The 18,753-nt window shown below is 59.9% G+C and overlaps 1 protein-coding gene across 1 annotated transcript; it reads right to left on the bottom strand.

The window, feature by feature from the left end:
* Window positions 1-1,075: 1,075 nt before the first annotated feature.
* LOC119095761 (protein phosphatase inhibitor 2) lies at window positions 1,076-18,713 on the bottom strand. The gene is made up of 5 exons (XM_037218619.1): window positions 18,534-18,713; window positions 16,462-16,610; window positions 9,063-9,233; window positions 6,420-6,514; window positions 1,076-2,436 (listed from the first exon to the last, which is right to left on the bottom strand). The coding sequence occupies exons 2-5, from the start codon at window positions 16,542-16,544 to the stop codon at window positions 2,237-2,239; spliced, it is 549 nt and encodes a 182-aa protein (XP_037074514.1). The 5' UTR covers window positions 16,545-16,610; window positions 18,534-18,713; the 3' UTR covers window positions 1,076-2,236.
* Window positions 18,714-18,753: the final 40 nt, after the last annotated feature.

The raw sequence follows: 18,753 nt of genomic DNA, 5'->3' as shown, positions 1-18,753 counted from the left end.
TACCAGCCCCAGGGCGCGGGCTGTCGGCTGATTCTGCGGCAGGCGACGGCGGTACCAGCCCCAGGGCGCCGGGCTGTCGGCTGATCTGCGGCAGGCGGCGGCGGTACCAGCCCCAGGACGCCGGGCTGTCGGCTGATCTGCGGCAGGCGGCGGCGGTACCAGCCCCAGGGCGCCGGGCTGCCGGCTGATCTGCGGCAGGCGGCGGCCCGTCACCAGCATCCGTCCCCCCAGGCGACGGCGGTACCAGCCCCAGGGCGCCGGGCTGCCGGCTGATCTGCGGCAGGCGGCGGCCCGTCACCAGCATCCCGTCCCCCAGGCGACGGCGGTACCAGCCCCAGGGCGCCGGGCTGCCGGCTGATCTGCGGCAGGCGGCGGCCCGTCACCAGCATCCCGTCCCCCCAGGCGACGGCGGTACCAGCCCCAGGGCGCCGGGCTGCCGGCTGATCTGCGGCAGGCGGCGGCCCGTCACCAGCATCCCGTCCCCCAGGCGACGGCGGTACCAGCCCCAGGGCGCCGGGCTGCCGGCTGATCTGCGGGCAGGCGGCGGCCCGTCACCAGCATCCCGTCCCCCAGGCGACGGCGGTACCAGCCCCAGGGCGCCGGGCTGCCGGCTGATCTGCGGCAGGCGGCGGCCCGTCACCAGCATCCCGTCCCCCAGGCGACGGCGGTACCAGCCCCAGGGCGCCGGGCTGCCGGCTGATCTGCGGCAAGCGGCGGCCAGTCCCCCAGCATCCCGTCCCCCAGGCGACGGCGGTACCAGCCCCAGGGCGCCGGGCTGCCGGCTGACCCGCGGCAGGCGGCGGCGGTACCAGCCCCAGCCACCAGGCGAACTCTGCTCTCAAGCGGACTGAAGGCGACGCTGTACACCCCGGTGATGTCTCACGATCGTTTTGCAGCATGATCGAGTTTGAAGGCGGGGCGCAGTTGGTCAGCCAAGGCAGAGGCCGTCGGCGGCACCGGCTAATGTTGGTCCGCCTGGTAGGGCGGCGGGGCACAGGCGACGCCGGATGATGTTGGTCCGCCTGGTAGGGCGGGCGGAGCGCAGGCGACAAACTACATACACTTGACGGTCGGTCATTCGAACATTTATTGCAACGACAACCGAACCGAATCGAGGGAATCGAGCCAGCAGTAGCAGGCGCGCCAGCTCTCGGAGTCCGAGGCGGCCCGCGTCATCGCCTCCCGCAAGCCAGCATGGCGACGGCACGCACTAATTATGAGCCAGTACCAGTGCTGACAGCGACAGTTCTAGCCATTACACTCCGAACCGTCCATATCTGTACACAGTCGCACATCATCGCGGGTGGCAATCACCAAAGCAGCCGCGTTGACCCTGGTCGAGCAAGATTCTTTAATATGCTATAAGACCACCAAATTTGCACTTTCCAGCCTGTGATGCAGCCTGAGTGAGCGGGGGACAGGAAATGATCAAGAGAAGGCGACACGGCGTCAGAGTCGGACGCTGCCGTTATACCGCGTGGGATATATGCAACAGAGTCCTAAGACGGGAAGGCAGGAGAGCGGGCGGGCTCCAAGCGCCGTTCACATCAGCAGATTCGTCGCACGCTGACAAGGCCGCGGGCGCCGAGGTCTCATCACACATTTATCTGCATCCACGAGCGGTACAAACAGTCGTCAGCGCGCGCGCGCGTGCGCCGCTGTGTGCCGGCAGAGCGGCCCGGTCTCCGGCCCGGCCGCGCCGGGGCGGCAGGTCACACGCGGCGGCGCCGGTCTGAAACGGCCACAAGCGACCCGTCCCGCTCCGCCAGCGGCCGGGCAGCTCCAACCAGCCACGAGATCGCACGCCAGCGCTGGCCGGTCGGCCGGCGGGGAACGCTCGGGCTCGGGCTGGTCCCCTGGTTAGTCGGGCCCGCCGCCTGGCTTCACCGACACGCCGGCCAGCCGGCGTCACGCCGTCACCCGCCGACGCACAGGTCAGTCCGACTGACAGCGAGACCAGACTATCTCGCCAGTCCCGGGCTTCCCGCGGGACGCCGCCGGCCCGCCGGCCCGACAGCGGGATAGGACTTACTCGGCTGTGGACCCGGCCGCTGATGGGACTAGACTGACTGACCGGCCGGCCGGGGCCGACAGCCCCACACAGCCACCCAGCAGCCTCGCCGTAGTACGCTAAACCGTATCACAAAGGACTGGATCATCAAAGCGCGCGCGCTTTTGCAAAACAAGTGGTACACAATGTGGGGCGTGGCGTCCCGGCCCGACCGGCAGACGGCGCCTACGAGCTGGACGGCGCCGCCGGCTCGTCGGACGTCGACGAGGGCTCGTCCGGGGCGGACGAGGGTCCGGCGCCGCCCTCCTCTTCCGCCGCCTCCTCCTCCTCCTCCTCGTCCTTCTCCATCAGCTGACGCGCCAACTTCACCGCGTAGAACTCGTTGTAGTGCGACTTACGCTTGGCCTCGAACTTCCGTCGTGTTTCTGCCAGCAGTGCGGCGACAGTCAGCGGCCGGGCCCAGTGAGCGACACACAGCCGGCGGGGCGCACATCGTCACAGACGGTAGTCGGCCTCCCCGGCAGCAGTGCGGCGACAGTCAGCGGCCGGGCCCAGTGAGCGACACACAGCCGGCGAAGCGCACATCGTCACAGACGGCAGCCGGCCTCCTCGGCAGCAGTGCGGCGACAGTCAGCGGCCGGGCCCAGTGAGCGACACACAGCCGGCGGGACGCACATCGTCACAGACGGTAGTCGGCCTCCCCGGCAGCAGTGCGGCGACAGTCAGCGGCCGGGCCCAGTGAGCGACACACAGCCGGCGGGACGCACATCGTCACAGGACGATAGTCGGCCTCCCCGGCAGCCACTCCGTCCACAGCCTCAGGGATTGAACGGCCACCCAGCGGTGGCTGCGGACGCGCAGCTTCGATTTCCGATAACGGCTCATTCGCAGACCTTAGGAAATTTAGCCAATCACTAAACTTCAGTCCACCGCCACCGACGTCGTCGTCGTCGTCACTGGGGCTCTACGACACACTCAGCTGCTGAGGCGTCTGCTGTGTCGTCCACCTCTCACCTTGGAAAGTATGGGGAGGGGGAGAGGGGGGGGGGGGGCACGGCGGGGAATCGAATCTCCGATTTTCCAGACGCGAAGCATAACCGCAACACTATCGGTACCCGCAGTGGGTCCACTCTGAGTAAAAGGCACCAAACACGCTGGGGCGCGCGGTCACCACGGAGCCGCTCCAGCCACGCAAGCACCACACGGCAGTGACGACGGACGAATCCGTTCATACAACACCGCGCCGACCACTGGCAGCCTGTCACGGCCGGTGGGACATAACGCGTCCACTAAATACTCGCCAGCGCGAGGAGCCGGGAGCGACGCTGGCAGCCGGCGGCTCGCACCAGCCGGCCGGACCAGACCGTGCCGCCGCTCGACGCCGCAGGGCGGCGGCGAGGTGGGCCGTCGTCATGGCCGGCCTCGGCGACAGGCAGCCAGACCCAGCTAATCCGGCCGGCCGATACGGAGCTGGCAGCGTCGATAATGCAGACGGAGATAAGATAGTCGTGTCACCAGCTCACCACGGGCGGTAACCCGAGCCGTCCTGTCTATTAGCCCGAACTCCTTCCGCGGCGACGAGGAGCGCTTAGCAGGCAAGCCGTAGTCACCGTCCCCACACTAAGCTCAGCTGCCTTCCCGTACAAAAGGCGTCTTAAAACTACTCAGTGCGTTCGCTTGACTAAGCAACGCATCAGCAATACGCAGGGCGGTCGGCTTGATGCCTGTCCGATAAAGTGAAGGCTTCCGCGCCGCCAGCCTCGTATCATGGTGCTGACGTGCAGCGAATGGGCCGGGGCATGCGCCATGTGCGGCGTGCGTGTCGGCATCGCCCAGAGACGGATGCTACCGCCCTGCGACGGGCCCACCTGCCGGGCCCCGCACAGCCGCTCGCACCCGGCCGGCGACGGGCCCACCTCACGAGCCCGGCACGGCCGCCCACACCCGCCCTGCGACGGGCCCACCTGCCGGGCCCCGCACAGCCGCTCGCACCCGCCCGGCGACGGGCCTACCTCACGAGCCCGGCACGGCCGCTCACACCCGGCCGGCGACGGGCCCACCTGCCGGGCCCCGCACAGCCGCTCGCACCCGGCCGGCGACGGGCCCACCTCACGAGCCCGGCACGGCCGCCCGCATCCGCCCTGCGACGGGCCCACCTGCCGGGCCCCGCACAGCCGCTCGCACCCGGCCTGCAGCGTCGAGGCGCACCAGCAGCTCGATGCGCCCTCCCGTTTTTAAGCGCCAACAGCACGAGATGGACGGGCCAGAGATGGCTCGGATCCCCCGGGTGAGATGAAGCTGGGGGCGTGCCCGGGCCGAGACGGCCCAACGTCACACCAACACGCCCATTAACAGCCACAGCGACAGTGAAGGAGCTTCCGAATGACTCCACAAGTCTGGGACCCAGCACTCCCCCGGCTCTAGAGGGAAGTCGTTTGATCCTGTACGCCGGCCACTGTCGACTCCCAGAGCCGGGGGAGAACCACAATTCTGAGACCCAGCGCTGCCCCGGCTCTAGAGGGAAGTCGTCTGATCCTGTACGCCGGCCACTGTCGACTCCCAGAGCCGGGGAGAGCCACAAGTCTGGGACCCAGCACTACCCCGGCTCTAGAGGGAAGTCGTCTGATCCTGCACGCCGGCCACTGTCGACTCCCAGAGCCGGGGAGAGCCTGCCGCACCGTTCCGCACAGCGAGGCAGGGCCGGGACAGCCTGAGTCCGCCATTGCATCTCACCAAGCGGCCCAGCAGCCGTCTGGAGCTCGCTAATGATGTGACTGCGTGGAAACCTGCACTGGTCATGATCTATCCCAGAACTGACTGGACAAAGAGCGCAGATTCCAGATGTGCGGAGACCTGTGCAGCAACCGGGGAGTGATGAGAACAACAACAAGGTCGGTCGGTCGGTCGCCCCTGTTTTACTCTGCCCTGGTGCGCACACACAATGTGGCATTGGTTTGCGCTGGCTCATGCTCGGGCGCCGCGCGGGTAACAGACTGTCAAAGCATCGGTGCACAGGCCGCTCCCGGCCACCCGCGCGACAACTGTCTGACGTGAGCTGGCGCGCGCCGCGCGTGCTGTTGGGTGTGGTGTTGCGTGTATGCGTGTCGTATTCCATATGTTCTCTGCATCCATCTGCAACATCTACGGCTCGGTGGAGCGTGAATGGAGGCCGACAATACCACCTAACACGTGGGGGCGACAGTGCTGTCCGAAATGACGGCGATAAAATCCTGCAGCATACGCCGCTGCTGCAATGGCATGCCCCGCCATGATCCGCGCCATGCATGTCTTTTCAATAATAACGGCTCCTCCCACCAATGCTGTCTCACTCTACACTTATCACCGCCACACACCATGAAACAGATCAGTGTAGCAACACAACAGCAGGACGCCGCTCCGCCGGATCAGGTCAAAAGAGACGCCGCTCCGCCGGATCAGGTCAAAAGCAGACGCCGCTCCGACGGATCAAGTCGTCCGCACACACCGGATAACATCCAATAAGACATAACCAGCATGCGCTTCAAGACCACAAGCACACCGATCAAACGCCCCAAAAAGCCTGTCAATTGTAAGCTGGGCGTTTCGTGCCTTCTCAGAATTTGTCCTGCAGTCCGACAGGCCACGTTTTGCGCGGTGCGAGCACGTTACAGGCCGTGCGGTGGCTGCGAGGCCTTCAAAGGCCCTTCAGTCGATGACATCTTCGATTTAGCCCAGCTGCAGATAAGCGAGAGACGCAGGCAGCTCGTCCAAACCCATACCCACAGCTGTTGCATGCCGTTCCGTCTTCTGGCACGCTTCGGGCCCCTCCAGACAGCCCTCGGACGGCGCCACCCTTAGCAGGGCCGTGCCGCCGGCGCCAGCGGTGCAGCACGCTGCGGCCAATATCGCCTGGCCACATCTGCCGGCGCCGCCACGGAGCGGAGGGGGGGGAGGGGGAGCGGCGGTCCGCCAGCCGGCGGCCACCGGCGCCACTTTGGACCTTACGGCGGGCGGCGGCGGCGGCCAGGATCGATTTCGACGGCCGGTCTCTAGCTCCGGAGAGGCCGGCGCGGCGGGGCCGTAACCGCCGGCTCACGGACGCCACCCACAGGCCGCTCCGATCGAGCCAGACACGCTCGCGTGACAGACCCGGCCGGCCGTGCACAGTGGCCTGCCGTCGACAGGCGCAGCTTGTAATTACGTCGGCTTGGAAGGGGCGCAGAAGCGCCAGCAGACCGTCCCGGCTACGACAGGTGTGGCAGCGAAATAAGCCGGCGGTGCGCAGATGAAAACCAGCGGGAGATAATAAGAATCTGTCCAAAGGAAGAAGCCACGTATCTGAATCATACACGGCATCATGAGAGCACATGCTCTATACAACACCCAGCACGGCTGGAGCGGCACTTCTGCCGCACGAGTGGCTGCTTACCTCTCTCCTCTTCCGTGAGCGACTCCAGATCTTCGTCACTCTCCTCCTCCACCTGCTCCATGGCCTTGGGTAGCTGGTCAGCGCCCAGTCGTATCCTGCAGCCAGAGCCAGCGGCAGTCAAAGGCCAAGCCAGCGGCAGTCGACGAGGCCCAAATATCCGGCCAGTGTCAACAATGGATCAGTGACTGAACAATGCCGCCGGCCGGCAGCAGGCGTCCGTTGATCGAGCCCGGCCGCCCCCGTCAACAGACGCCGGCCGGCCATGGCTGGCGCGCCGGGCTCGGCTCGGCAGAGCGGCCGCTTGCACCAACGGCGGCACGTGACCTCTGCACGGTGATGAGGCCCGGTGCCGCGCCACCTTGTCACAAGCCCGGCGCTCGTGCACGGCACGTCAGCACGAGCCGGCGGCGGGCGGCGGCCTGACGCCCCCTCACCGGCGACACGCGGCCGCCGCTCGTTGTTGTGTTTGGACCCCGGCCGGCCGCGCGGCATGTGGCGGCCAGCGCGGCGCGACACGGCCAGCTTCGGGCTGGGTCGGACGCGTCAGTGCGCCCGCTGGACACGGAGCCGCGCGGCGCCTGCCCCTCCCGCGTCCCCACGCGAGCCCCGCCAGCGCCGGCGGCGGTGCGGCGTCCCACCACGGAGTGGGGGCTAGCGCGGCCGCGATCAGTGACGCGACGCCGGCACATCGTCAGCCAAACGTGCCATAACATGGCCACAAGCGGCCAGTACCGTCGGCGCTCACGCAGCCCACGACACGGCGCAGCTTAGGCAATGGTAGCACCACTTCCCAACATTGCAGCAGTCCGCGATCAGCGAAAGCGTGGCGCATGCACTGCAGTGCAGACAAGCGACGGCACTGTCTCTAGTCAGCCGGTCGAATCTCAGGCTGTAATTCACGCATAAAAGCGTCTGCCTAATCGGTATAAAGTCGGCCCAATTTTGCCCGATCGGCAACAAGAAAAGGTGCGGCTGCCCAATCGGCATGAGTTAATGGTGCTGCCACGTTAACGCTCCCGCATTTGGTAGTCCTGCTGCTGCTGCCTTGCTAAGGGACATAGTCTGGATAACGTGCACACAGACGATTAGTTTAGAATGATACCTGCATACGTGGTCATGCCGCTCAGGTACAACTCTGCTTCTGGCTGCCGATCCGCATGTCGTTCAGAATCGCCAACTATGGTGGATGGGGCCCGTCAAATGTGTGTACGAAACGATCAGCCAAAGCCACGCCTTCTAACGTTATGGCTGATTGCACCAGCCCAGGCACTTAGACGAGGGACTTTATTATGGACCACGTGGCATGCCCATAAAATAGTCAGCTCAACGTGGCGTTGCCTCATTGACGATGCCTTGTAAGCCGTCTGGCAATATTTGCCATGCGCCTAAACAGCCGAGCAGAGCTTGGACGGTCGGCGGAGCGACCCTTGAAAGCTGCTGCTGCTGCCGCTGTTAGCGGGGCTGCGTAGGTGTTGCGGCGTCGCTGCTCCGCGCCGGCAGCACAGGAGGGCGCCAGGTCCTGCGGTGAACTTGCACGTACATTGACACGAACCACGGTGCCAATTGGTAATGAGCAATCAGACACTATATCCCAGAGTTCAATTTGATATGACACGTGCGAGGGGATCATGCCGAATAAGCCCGATCCATTGAAACCGGTCGGTGAGAGGGGAGGCACGCCGACCCGCGCTGCTGGTACGCTGCCCGGTAACCCGTCTCCCATACGATCCAGCCTAAAAATAACAATGCACAGAATCGCTACATCGCTAGGATCGCTCTCCATATATATTATGATATATATGACATTATATGGAGATATTTCGTGGTATTCGTGTGAAAACGCAATGTTCCACCGATGGACTAGACGGCATGAGCTTCGCTTACGGCATATATTTGAGTATGTTACCTTGCTGCAGTACTCATTGTCAGAGGCGGCGAAAAAATAGCCAATTTCCTGCACCGACATTCAACAATGCCGTTTCTCCTTCACCCGGTATTCTGGCGATGCGGAGCACAATGCGACCATTGCGTACATTCCATCCCCATGCATTCGCCTGAACGCATGTTTGACATTTTATGTGACACTTTGATGTTGAAACGCAGCATTCAAGCGTGCTTTTTAAATATCCGGAGACGAAACGGAATGCTCAGTCTTAGTTTCGAAAAAATAATGACCCACCCCTGTACTGGAACGGCAAAACCCCACCACGGACAAGTACAAAATAACCTCGGCTACGCCCTCATCTATTTGTGACCTATTCTCATTGCGTTCAGAATGCCTGCCTTTGCCGCAGAGACAATGGAGACATGAATCTTCATCAGCGCAGACATGACCAGGGCAGTGCACAGGGAACGAACAGGCCTTTGGGGCCGCCTGCCAAGCATACTGAGCTCCCGCCGAACGCCTGCCCCGCCGGGCGTGCCAGGCGGGGTGGCGGCGCCGCCAATGTGGCGTCCGATGAGCCGAGGGCGCTGCCCGCCTCACCAGCACCCACTGTCGCCTGCGGGCTGGCGGCCGGCGCTCTGAATGCCCCCGCTAGCAGCTGTGCACTCCCAGGCTCCCCGAACCGTACCGACGCAGCGGTCACCGCCAGCCGGCTCCGGGCCGACGGTCGGCGCCCCGCCTGGCCGTCGCTGACTCACTTCTGCGCGAGCACGTCCGAGTCAACGCCGCCGTCCAACGCGTCCTCCTGGGCACAGACGTAGTTGAACGGCGTCTTGGGCTCCTCGATCTTCATGTGGCCATAGTCCTTGTCGGCCGGGTGGAAGGTGGCGATGATGTTCATCTCGTCCCACTTGGTCTCCTTGAGTGACCTGGCGGCGGCGCCGGGCGAGGGGCGTCACAAGAGGCCGGCGCTCACTGCCCGTCACCCACAGCTTACCGTCACAAGAGGCCGGCGCTCACTGCCCGTCCCCCACAGCTTACCGTCACAAGAGGCCGGCGCTCACTGCCCGTCACCCACAGCATACCGTCACAAGAGGCCGGTGCTCACTGCCCGTCACCCACAGCTTACCGTCACAAGAGGCCGGCGCTCAGCGCTCACTGCCCGTCACCCACAGCTTACCGTCACAAGAGGCCGGCGCTCCCTGCCCGTCACCCACAGCTTACCGTCACAAGAGGCCGGCGCTCACCGCCCGTCACCCACAACGTACCGTCCAGCCAGACGCCACTTCAGATCCACAGTCTCAAGTATGGACGCCAGGCAGACGACGAGAGGAGTAAACACGCCACAAACGTGAACAAAACGATATCTCAAGCACAAGAGAACGGATTATATGTGTCAGCCTTCCTGAATACGTCACGGGCATGACTATGATCAACGTCTCAGTAAGTTGGCCAAAACGTTATCTCCCGACAGGCCAGGCTGCTGTGATCTGGAAGAAGTAGTGGTATCCCATTGCTGAACCACTTGCCGTATTCATCGATGCGTGCTAATGTGTCGGTCCCAACCGCAATGATGTCGCACGATGCGGCAGTTACGTCATCCCCCCACACCCTGTACCCACTGTCGCGCTAACCGGTGACGCACAGACGCCGTGTCAGCCCGGTGACAGAGGGGAGAAGGCGAGGAGGGGGAGGAAAGGGGGTGACGGCTCACCACCAGATAGTCTGTCCGGCGGTATTTATTGGCCCGATTCGCCGAACGCACGCTCTCGAGCGTCCGGCGGGGCGCGACGTCGGGGCGCCGAGGCCGGCCGCGGTCCGTCGACACGGATGTAGGGCGCGCCGCGTCCGATCAACCGGTCGATCGCAAGTCTGGGCGGAGAGGCCCACGGCGCCGGGGAGGTCCACGGCGCCGGGAAAGGTCTACGGCACCGGGGGAGGTCCACGGCGTCGGGAGAGGTCCACGGCGCCGGGAGAGGTCCGTGGCGCCGGGGGAGGTCCACGGCGCCGGGGGAGGTCCACGGCGCCGGGGGAGGTCCACGGCGCCGGGAGAGGTCCATGGCGCCGGGAAAGGTCTACAAACACCGGGAGAGGTCCATGGCGCCGGGGGAGGTCCACGGCGCCGGGAGACCAGAAGATAGAGAGCACCGAGCGGCAGCACGCCGTCACTGACGCGGGATAAATACTGGGGAGGGCCAGCGCCTGCTCCGAGGGGGAAGGCCACCAAATTACCGCCACTCGTACATGCCTTAGGGTGACTTACTGACAGTCGTCGTCGGGTAGTAAGGCCAGGTGCGCTGTGCGATCGACATGACCGATCAAAACGTGTACTGTGTGATGGAAACATGTGCGGTCAAAAGGTGCGCTGTGTGATCAACAGATGACGATCAAATGTGTCCTGTGTGATGGACGGATGACCGATCAGAAGGTGTGCTGTGTGATGGACGGATGACCGATCAGAAGGTGTGCTGTGTGATGGACGGATGGCCGATCAGAAGGTGTGCTGTGTGATGGACGGATGGCCGATCAGAAGGTGTGCTGTGTGATGGACGGATGGCCCGATCAGAAGGTGTGCTGTGTGATGGACGGATGACCGATCAGAAGGTGTGCTGTGTGATGGACGGATGGCCGATCAGAAGGTGTGCTGTGTGATGGACGGATGACCGATCAGAAGGTGTGCTGTGTGATGGACGGATGGCCGATCAGAAGGTGTGCTGTGTGATGGACGGATGACCGATCAGAAGGTGTGCTGTGTGATGGACGGATGACCGATCAGAAGGTGTGCTGTGTGATGGACGGATGACCGATCAGAAGGTGTGCTGTGTGATGGACGGATGACCGATCAGAAGGCGTGCTGTGTGATGGACGGATGACCGATCAGAAGGTGTGCTGTGTGATCGAGAGATGGCTGATTAAAAGCACTCAACCCGTGCATCAAGATCAGTGGGATCAAACTTCTCCAACTAGCCCAGTAGAATAGTCATCGGTTGGTTGCTGAAAGGCAAACCTCCCAAGGAAAGACTTAACGCATTGTGTGTGTCATGTCATTGGGGCTTTGCGACGCACTCAGCTGCTGAGACTATGTGGCGTCGCCTGCCTCTCACCCTGGCAGGAAGGGCGGGCACCGCGGGAAATCGAACCCCGTACCTCTGGTTTCCCAGACGTAGACTTAACGTATTAATCAAAGATCTGATGCTGCAGTTGACTTCAAGGCTCAAGCCCTATTCCCAGTTTGGAGCGGGCCATACCCTCCGCCGCTGTACCCGACATCGCCGCTTCCGCGGTCTGCTGCGGCAGACCAAGCGCGGCGGCACACGTCAGCACGGACAGCGCACGTCTCCTCACTCACCCGCGCAGCAAAAAACCGACAATCAGTCAAAACACAAATATTGCGTCCTTCTCATAACAAAACCCCCTGTGACGGTATTAGCGAAGGCAAGGACCGCTCCTGCGACTTGAAGGCCGCCACACACTGGTCACTTGACACTGCGTGGCGTAGCGCCGCAAGGCGAGGCGAAACGCCGCTGACGACGAGTGTAGCAGCCATCATCACGCAATACAAAATATCGCCGGGACCAAAAGCAACTAGTCGAGACCACAGGCAATAGGGTGTTCCAGAGAGTTCCCTGCGATGAGCCGAAAACGTCGATTGAAATGACTGTTTTTCGTCTGCCGCGAATGAATTCCACCTGCACCCTACCGCCTCGAAGGTAGGCTACGGTGTGGGGCGCGCTGGAGAATCTCATTCGTTCCAGCGTTACGCTCAGTTCCATTCCGCCGCGCACCGTACCGCAACGCTACCCGATGAAAAGTGGCGGGTGTGGAGCGGCCGTATATGAGTCGGTCCGCACAGCGCCAGCGCCCCGGCCGTTGGCTTGCACGCTCCCAGTTCCAGCTGAGCTGCCTGACGGGGAAGCCCGCCGTAACAGCGACCACCTAGCCGATTACGCGCCATTGGACGGGCTTCCGGTTCATGGGGAGAGTGTCGGACAACGCGATTACAGCGGCCTACGCCCGACGCGTGCAGAAACGCCCGCAACCGCCCACGCCTCAGTGAAATGGACTGATTCGACCCGCCCTGACAAGTGCATCTTCCAATGGGGCACAAACAAACCGTACTAAGATTGCCTAGAGTCATTATTATCAGCCAAAATGTTATCGGTGAGCACTGTTCTCACGTTTCGCCGCGGCACACGTCATATATATATATATATATATATATATATATATATATATATATATATATATATATGTGCTATTCTCCAACGTATGATTTTCACGCAAACTGGAAAACCGCCGTGCATGGCAGAGTCACCCTTGAGCCCAGATGAAGTCGTCAGACTAAGCAAAAACACAACCGACACCAAGTGCCGACCAGCTTTCCGCATGCCGAGCCGGTGAGTGTTCGGCGACGGCTGGCTGGGGCCGAGCAGGCCTCCCAGCTGGCTTCGGAGCGGCTCCTGCAGCCCCAGCTGCGGCCAGGCCACGCCGAGAGATAAGTGACGCGCAGACGCCGGGCCGCCGTCCGCTGCAAGAAGCGACCGCCGTCCGGCCAGAGGCGGATACGGCGGCCGTCCGGCCAGAGGCGGATACGGCGGCCGTCCGACCAGAGGCGGCTACGGTGGCCGTCCGACCAGAGGCGGCTACAGCAGCCGTCCGGCCAAAGACGGCTACAGCAGCCGTCCGACCAGAGGCGGCTACAGCAGCCGTCCGGCCAAAGACGGCTACAGCAGCCGTCCGGCCAAAGACGGCTACAGCAGCCGTCCAGCCAAAGACGGCTACAGTAGCCGTCCGGCACAGGCGGCTACGGCAGCCGTCCGGCCAAAGACGGCTACAGCAGCCGTCCGGCACAGGCGGCTACGTCCGGCGCCGAGCTCAACAGGCCACCCGTCAGCCGCACACGGACAGAGACCTGACAGAGGCCTTATCAGCCTCCGGTGAGCCGACACAGGCAGCTGCGACGCCGAGACCGCGTCGCTGCAGCGGGCCCCACACCGGCGGCCAGAGTGCAACAGAGGCCCCAGACTGGCGGCGGCGTCAGTGTAGGGACACAGACCCGCTTCAGCCTGGTACATGTCGGCAGCGTGTGATACAGGGACACCGCCCGCTTGCACTGAACGCCAGAGAAGGCGCCCACTTCCGCCGGGCAAACACCGGCAGTGTGAGCTGCACGGATCCTGTCAGTCTCAGCCCAGGGCACAAAGACAACATCTGACACCACGGGCGTAACCACTTCAGCTGGGCACACACACACAGAGCCGGTGCGTGACATCCCGAACCCGCCCACCCAAAGTGAACAGGGACAGCGTGCGACAGAGGCCACGCCCGCTGGAGACGGACAGACATAGTGTGTGACGATGCGAGCCAGGCCCATATGATGCGGTCGCAATGCCCCACCATCGCCGTCTTGGTCTGCTGGAGACAGACGTCGACTGCCGTCGAGAAGCCGCTCGCTCTATGTGACAGCAGCACCCGATGACGGTGTTGGTCGGAGCGGGCGCTGGACGATGGGCGAGCGTGACGTAAGCTGGCCCATCTATAAATAACACCAAACAACGACCCACGGGGATAAACAGGACTGCCGCAATTAGAGAAAGCTTACAGACAGCGCCGGCGCTGGAGCACGCGTCATCAGAGCCGGCCGCCTCGGCGCAGGCGGCCGGCTCTTCACGGCCGCTGGCAGCTGGTCCACGCGCCGCCCCACAGACGACTCACAGCAGCATCATCAGGTGACGTCACCACTACGGAGAACGTGAGCGGAGAGTCCGGAGCCGTCCCGGCCTGGCGGCCCGGCCACAACCAGGCGCCAGAGGGGCCGCCACGCGCCGCGTCCCGACCCGGCGTCCCGGCCACTACCAGGCGCCAGGGGGGGGGGGGGGGGGGGGGGCGCCACGCGCCGCCTCCCGACCCGGCGGCGGCCGAGCGGCCGTATCCGACACAGTGGCCGGCGAGGGAAGGCCAACGGCCCGGCCCACCGCCCGCTCGTGTCCGGCTCGTCCTCAGCACTGACCAGACTCGACACAACTCGCCAAAAGACGACGTACAAATGGCAGCGTGTGCGCATACGACAGGACGCTGGGACGCGTCGCTGATACCCTCCAGCCATCTGCCCATAGTAGTGCGGCTATGCCAGTGCCATCATGTCGAGTTCAATGTCATGGAGCGGCCGACGACACGCGAAGCAACCGTGAGGATAACGATTTTGCCAACCGGACATTGCGAATGTAACCGGAGCTGGTGCAAAACTACCAGACCTTCCCATAATGGTGAGATTCCCGGTACCTCGTGACTAGTCGCCCACCAGCCACAGGCGCCCAAAACGCTCTGGAAGGGACGTAGGGGGGGGGGAGGGGAGGGCTCCGGACTGATCCTGCTTGATAGCCACTTCACAGGAAAGGTCTGCAGGTCTGCCGGCGATTGGCGCGGCAATATGGCCGGGACATCAATCAAAGCCGCAGACCCTGGCGCCGCCATAACAGGGCAGCCGATCCGTGGCCGGCCGGCAGCCGATCGGTGGCCGGCCTGCAGCCGGTCCGCTGCTTTCACTCCACAAAGCTAGTCGTCGTCATTGGGGCTTTACGACACATCGGGGCTTTACGGAAGGTCGGGCGCCGCGAGCAATCGCACCCCGTACCTCTGGCGTCCCAGACGCACAGTGGTTGACGCAGACGCGCTCACCGCTACACTATCGGCAGCCCTAGTTCACAGAAATCAACAGACAAGTCACAAAACAGTGATACATCTTACCTCAACATCCTGGCTATTTGGACAAACTGTCTCCCCAATCAGAATTGGCCAGGGAATATGACTGCCATGAGCAGGGGCACTGCGTTTGTAGTGGTAGGTAGGTCCCACTGAGCCGAGCTCTGGTCTGTACACCCTCTTGTACCCCGCCGCCCGGCGCCAGCACCAGTGTCGCGCCGCCTCATGTCCTACACGGAGCCGGCCCGGACTTATGGTAATGCAGGCCTTCGCGTGCTAGACAGCAATCTCTGACAGGAGTAACACTGAACGGCACTGCGGTGTCGGCAGTCGATGCAAACGTCAGCACTCCGAAGCGATGTTCAGATACGCGTCACTGAACTTGTTTGAAGGTCACACGCGACCATGGCCAGCCCGGAGTGTTTCAGTGCCAACATACAATATGTCATATTATTAAACACAGCAGTGCAGTCTGTCAGCTTCACAAGCCAGACTGTCGGGCTCAACGCAGACAGTATGCATGGAGAATGGAGTAATATGGTGTATAGGCAGTGCCACTGTCAGGTGGTGCAGTGGGTACAATGCCCACACTGCCAAAATGCGCCCACAAGATCTACATCAATGTCTGAAAGAGGAACAACAGGTGATTATCACCACAAAAAACTGCGGTAAGTGGAGTCAGGAATCAGCTGTCATGTGGCTGCAGTCACTATTGGCTTTACTCCCCATCCTGTTCATAAAAGGAAACATCACAAATTACACCATGGTGTAACCATTAATTGTCCAGGGCACTAGCCACCCACCCATTACAACCTCCCCCCTCCCTGTCACCAGCCCACTCAGCCATTACAACCCCCCCCCCCCCCCCCCTCTCCTTGTCACTAACCACTCAGTCATTGTGACCTCCCCTTTCCCTGCCACTAACCTCTCAGCCATTATGACCTCCCCCCTCTCCCTGTCACTAACCACTCAGCCATTACAACCCCCCCCCCCCCCCTCTCCTTGTCACTAACCACTCAGTTCATTGTGACCTCCCCCTTTCCCTGCCACTAACCTCTCAGCCATTATGACCTCCCCCCCTCTCCCTGTCACTAACCACTCAGCCATTACAACCTCCCCCCTCCCTGTCACCAGCCACTCAGCCATTACAACCCCCCCCCCCCTCTCCTTGTCACTAACCACTCAGTCATTGTGACCTCCCCCTTTCCCTGCCACTAACCACTCAGCCATTATGACCTCCCCCCTTTCCCTGTCACTAACCACTCAGCCATTACAACCTCCCCCTCTCCCTGTCACTAACCACTCAGCCATTACAACCTCCCCCTCTCCCTGTCACCACATGACCATGTACACTAGGAGACACCAAAGCTCAACTTTCCATCTATTTATCACATTCACTCAATTCAGCCTTTCACTTACAGGCAGAGGGCAAAGAGCAAAGTAACAAAAACTTACGACTTCCTTTCATTTTTGTCAAAGCTGGTAGAATTCTTTAAGATTCCTTTCTTTGGTGCTTTCTGAAGCTGTTCTGCCATCATACACTTATTGGATTTCACCTTCTGACCAACTGCGATTTGAAGATCTTCCACTACTTCACCTAAGGTCTGAAAACACACAAAACATATGACTGAACAATAGTGTGAATGTACACTTATCCTTTCTCAGCAACTCACAATAAAGCAGATGTTTCCACACACACACACGCATGCACGCACGCACGCACGCACGCACGCACGCACGCACGCACGCACGCACGCACGCACGCACGCACGCACGCACGCACGCACGCACGCACGCCACACACACACACACACACACACACACACACACACACACACACACACACACAGAAGAAACTGTTTATGATTCCCAGGCATTGATCTTGCAGAATTTCACCACTGTGTCACTGAACATGTGGAACAGCACGGGACCCCCGTCTGGAAAACTGCTGTAGCCAGCACCTCACAAATGCAGCATGGTTGTAACACACCCTGTGCTTTCTATCAGGCATGGCCACTGATGAGTAAAATCTGAGATAGTAAACTAACTGCTTGCCAGTGTGTTGTATGCAAGCACATACTGCATCTAATTGTTTGATGAAAATAATCAAATGTTTAGCTGCCAGTGCATTTGGTGGGCATGTTTCAGTGATCAGCTATATTTGCTGTTAGCATGGCTGCTTTCATAGACTATCTACTCTTCTTTATTTTCTATAATATATATATATATATATATACATATATATATATATATATATATATATATATATATATATAGACCACAGTCAAGTTTCACTCAGTCAAGTTGTTTATATCTTAATGTGCTTTCTCAGGATAAAAAATACCTGACACTGCTTAAATATTCTGGTCATCTTTTATCTCCAAACCCATTTCTAAAGTAAATATTCAATAGACCTGACCAGCTCATTCCCATACTGACATGTGTGCCAACTAGTAAAAGGCCAGGGGCAGTAAGTAACTGTTGAAATATAAGCTGAAAGCTTTCAAAGTACAATGATACACAAGGGACAACCAGCAATTTATAAATCACTGTATTATTAAAATGCTAAAATGCATCTAAAACATTCTAATTATTTTCATAAAGGGAAAAAGGCTACTAAAAAACTGAGTATAGAAACAGCTTGTGGTGTTTATCAGTGTCATATGTACCTGACCTGCACATAGCCTTGTCATCAAAATAACTTGGAAACAATGAGGAACATAGCTCAAGGTACATGCAATGATGAACTTATAGGATTTTTTCATTCCACTTGAATAGCTGCAGCAGCATCATAGCAGAAACATCTAAAAACATGGTAGCATGGCATATTTTGGTAAGCAATTAACTGGCACCAGACCTACCATGAGAAAAACACATGAGGTTAATTGTAAAGAAAGTTTTAATCCTTCACTTCTTTGGTACAGTTGCATCAGCTAGAGTTTATGCTATCACAGTTCTGCAAAGCTGTATTTTTACCAATGACTGAAAGAAATGTGGCCACCACATGGTGGCCAATTGAGAGAATATCCATTTACTGACCAGATCTCTCAGTTCCAACTGTCTTGTTTGCAAAATATTTTAAGGGATAATTTTATCTGGAATTACTATTTATACATACACATTCCTGGAGCATTTTATTTGCCTTTAATCAGTTAAATTAGCAGTGTCCATTGGATGTCTACTAAACACAGGACACCTCCCTTTAGAATACATGCACCAAAATTGTTCCTGCAATGTAATAAGCTATGTCAGCCATGTTTAGTGCTTGGCGTAGCATGTGTTTTTTGTAGGCTGGTCTGGTGGTATTGTTATTAAGGCAGCATTTTGGTCCTGGATATTTGTGTTGACATCGATGGGGAAAAACGTAGTTTGAAAACAGCAAAAAGCCAACTTAAATTCAAAACGCCCCCATTCGTTCCATGAGAACTAAATACTACGTGTCTTCCGCAGTCACAAACCACGAGAACGGATTCAGATCCTGGTCCGCCAGTATGACAATGCCGAAATACACCAGAATTGGCACTTACCCCGGACGACACTACTCCCAAGTGATTCTTATTGATAGCGATATCACTCTCATAATCTAATTTGCATCAATAATGCCTCGGCACATCCTCCTAGTTACATCCCGGACAACCACACCATCGAGGTCGCACCAGACATACACCCGACACCACCCACTAACGCAAACTGCACACAAGGTACCGAAAAATACGATAGCATGTTTCCGAAAAACATCGGCAGGGT

Source organism: Pollicipes pollicipes, unplaced genomic scaffold, assembly GCF_011947565.3.
Source record: "Pollicipes pollicipes isolate AB1234 unplaced genomic scaffold, Ppol_2.1 Scaffold_1781;HRSCAF=2082_pilon_pilon_pilon, whole genome shotgun sequence".
NCBI classification, from domain to species: domain Eukaryota; kingdom Metazoa; phylum Arthropoda; class Thecostraca; order Pollicipedomorpha; family Pollicipedidae; genus Pollicipes; species Pollicipes pollicipes.
The sequence above is the reverse complement of the archived record's forward strand: the minus strand, read 5'-3'. Positions and strand labels throughout refer to the sequence as shown.

Excerpts from the sequence above, each read along its gene's own strand:
- LOC119095761 (XM_037218619.1), bottom strand. The coding sequence starts at position 16,544 with ATGATGGCAGAACAGCTTCAGAAAGCACCAAAGAAAGGAATCTTAAAG. Across the intron at positions 6,515-9,062 it reads TCGGACGTGCTCGCGCAGAA|GATACGACTGGGCGCTGACC; the intron begins GTGAGTCAGCGA and ends CTCTGGCTGCAG. Across the intron at positions 2,437-6,419 it reads GCTCACGGAAGAGGAGAGAG|AAACACGACGGAAGTTCGAG; the intron begins GTAAGCAGCCAC and ends CACTGCTGGCAG.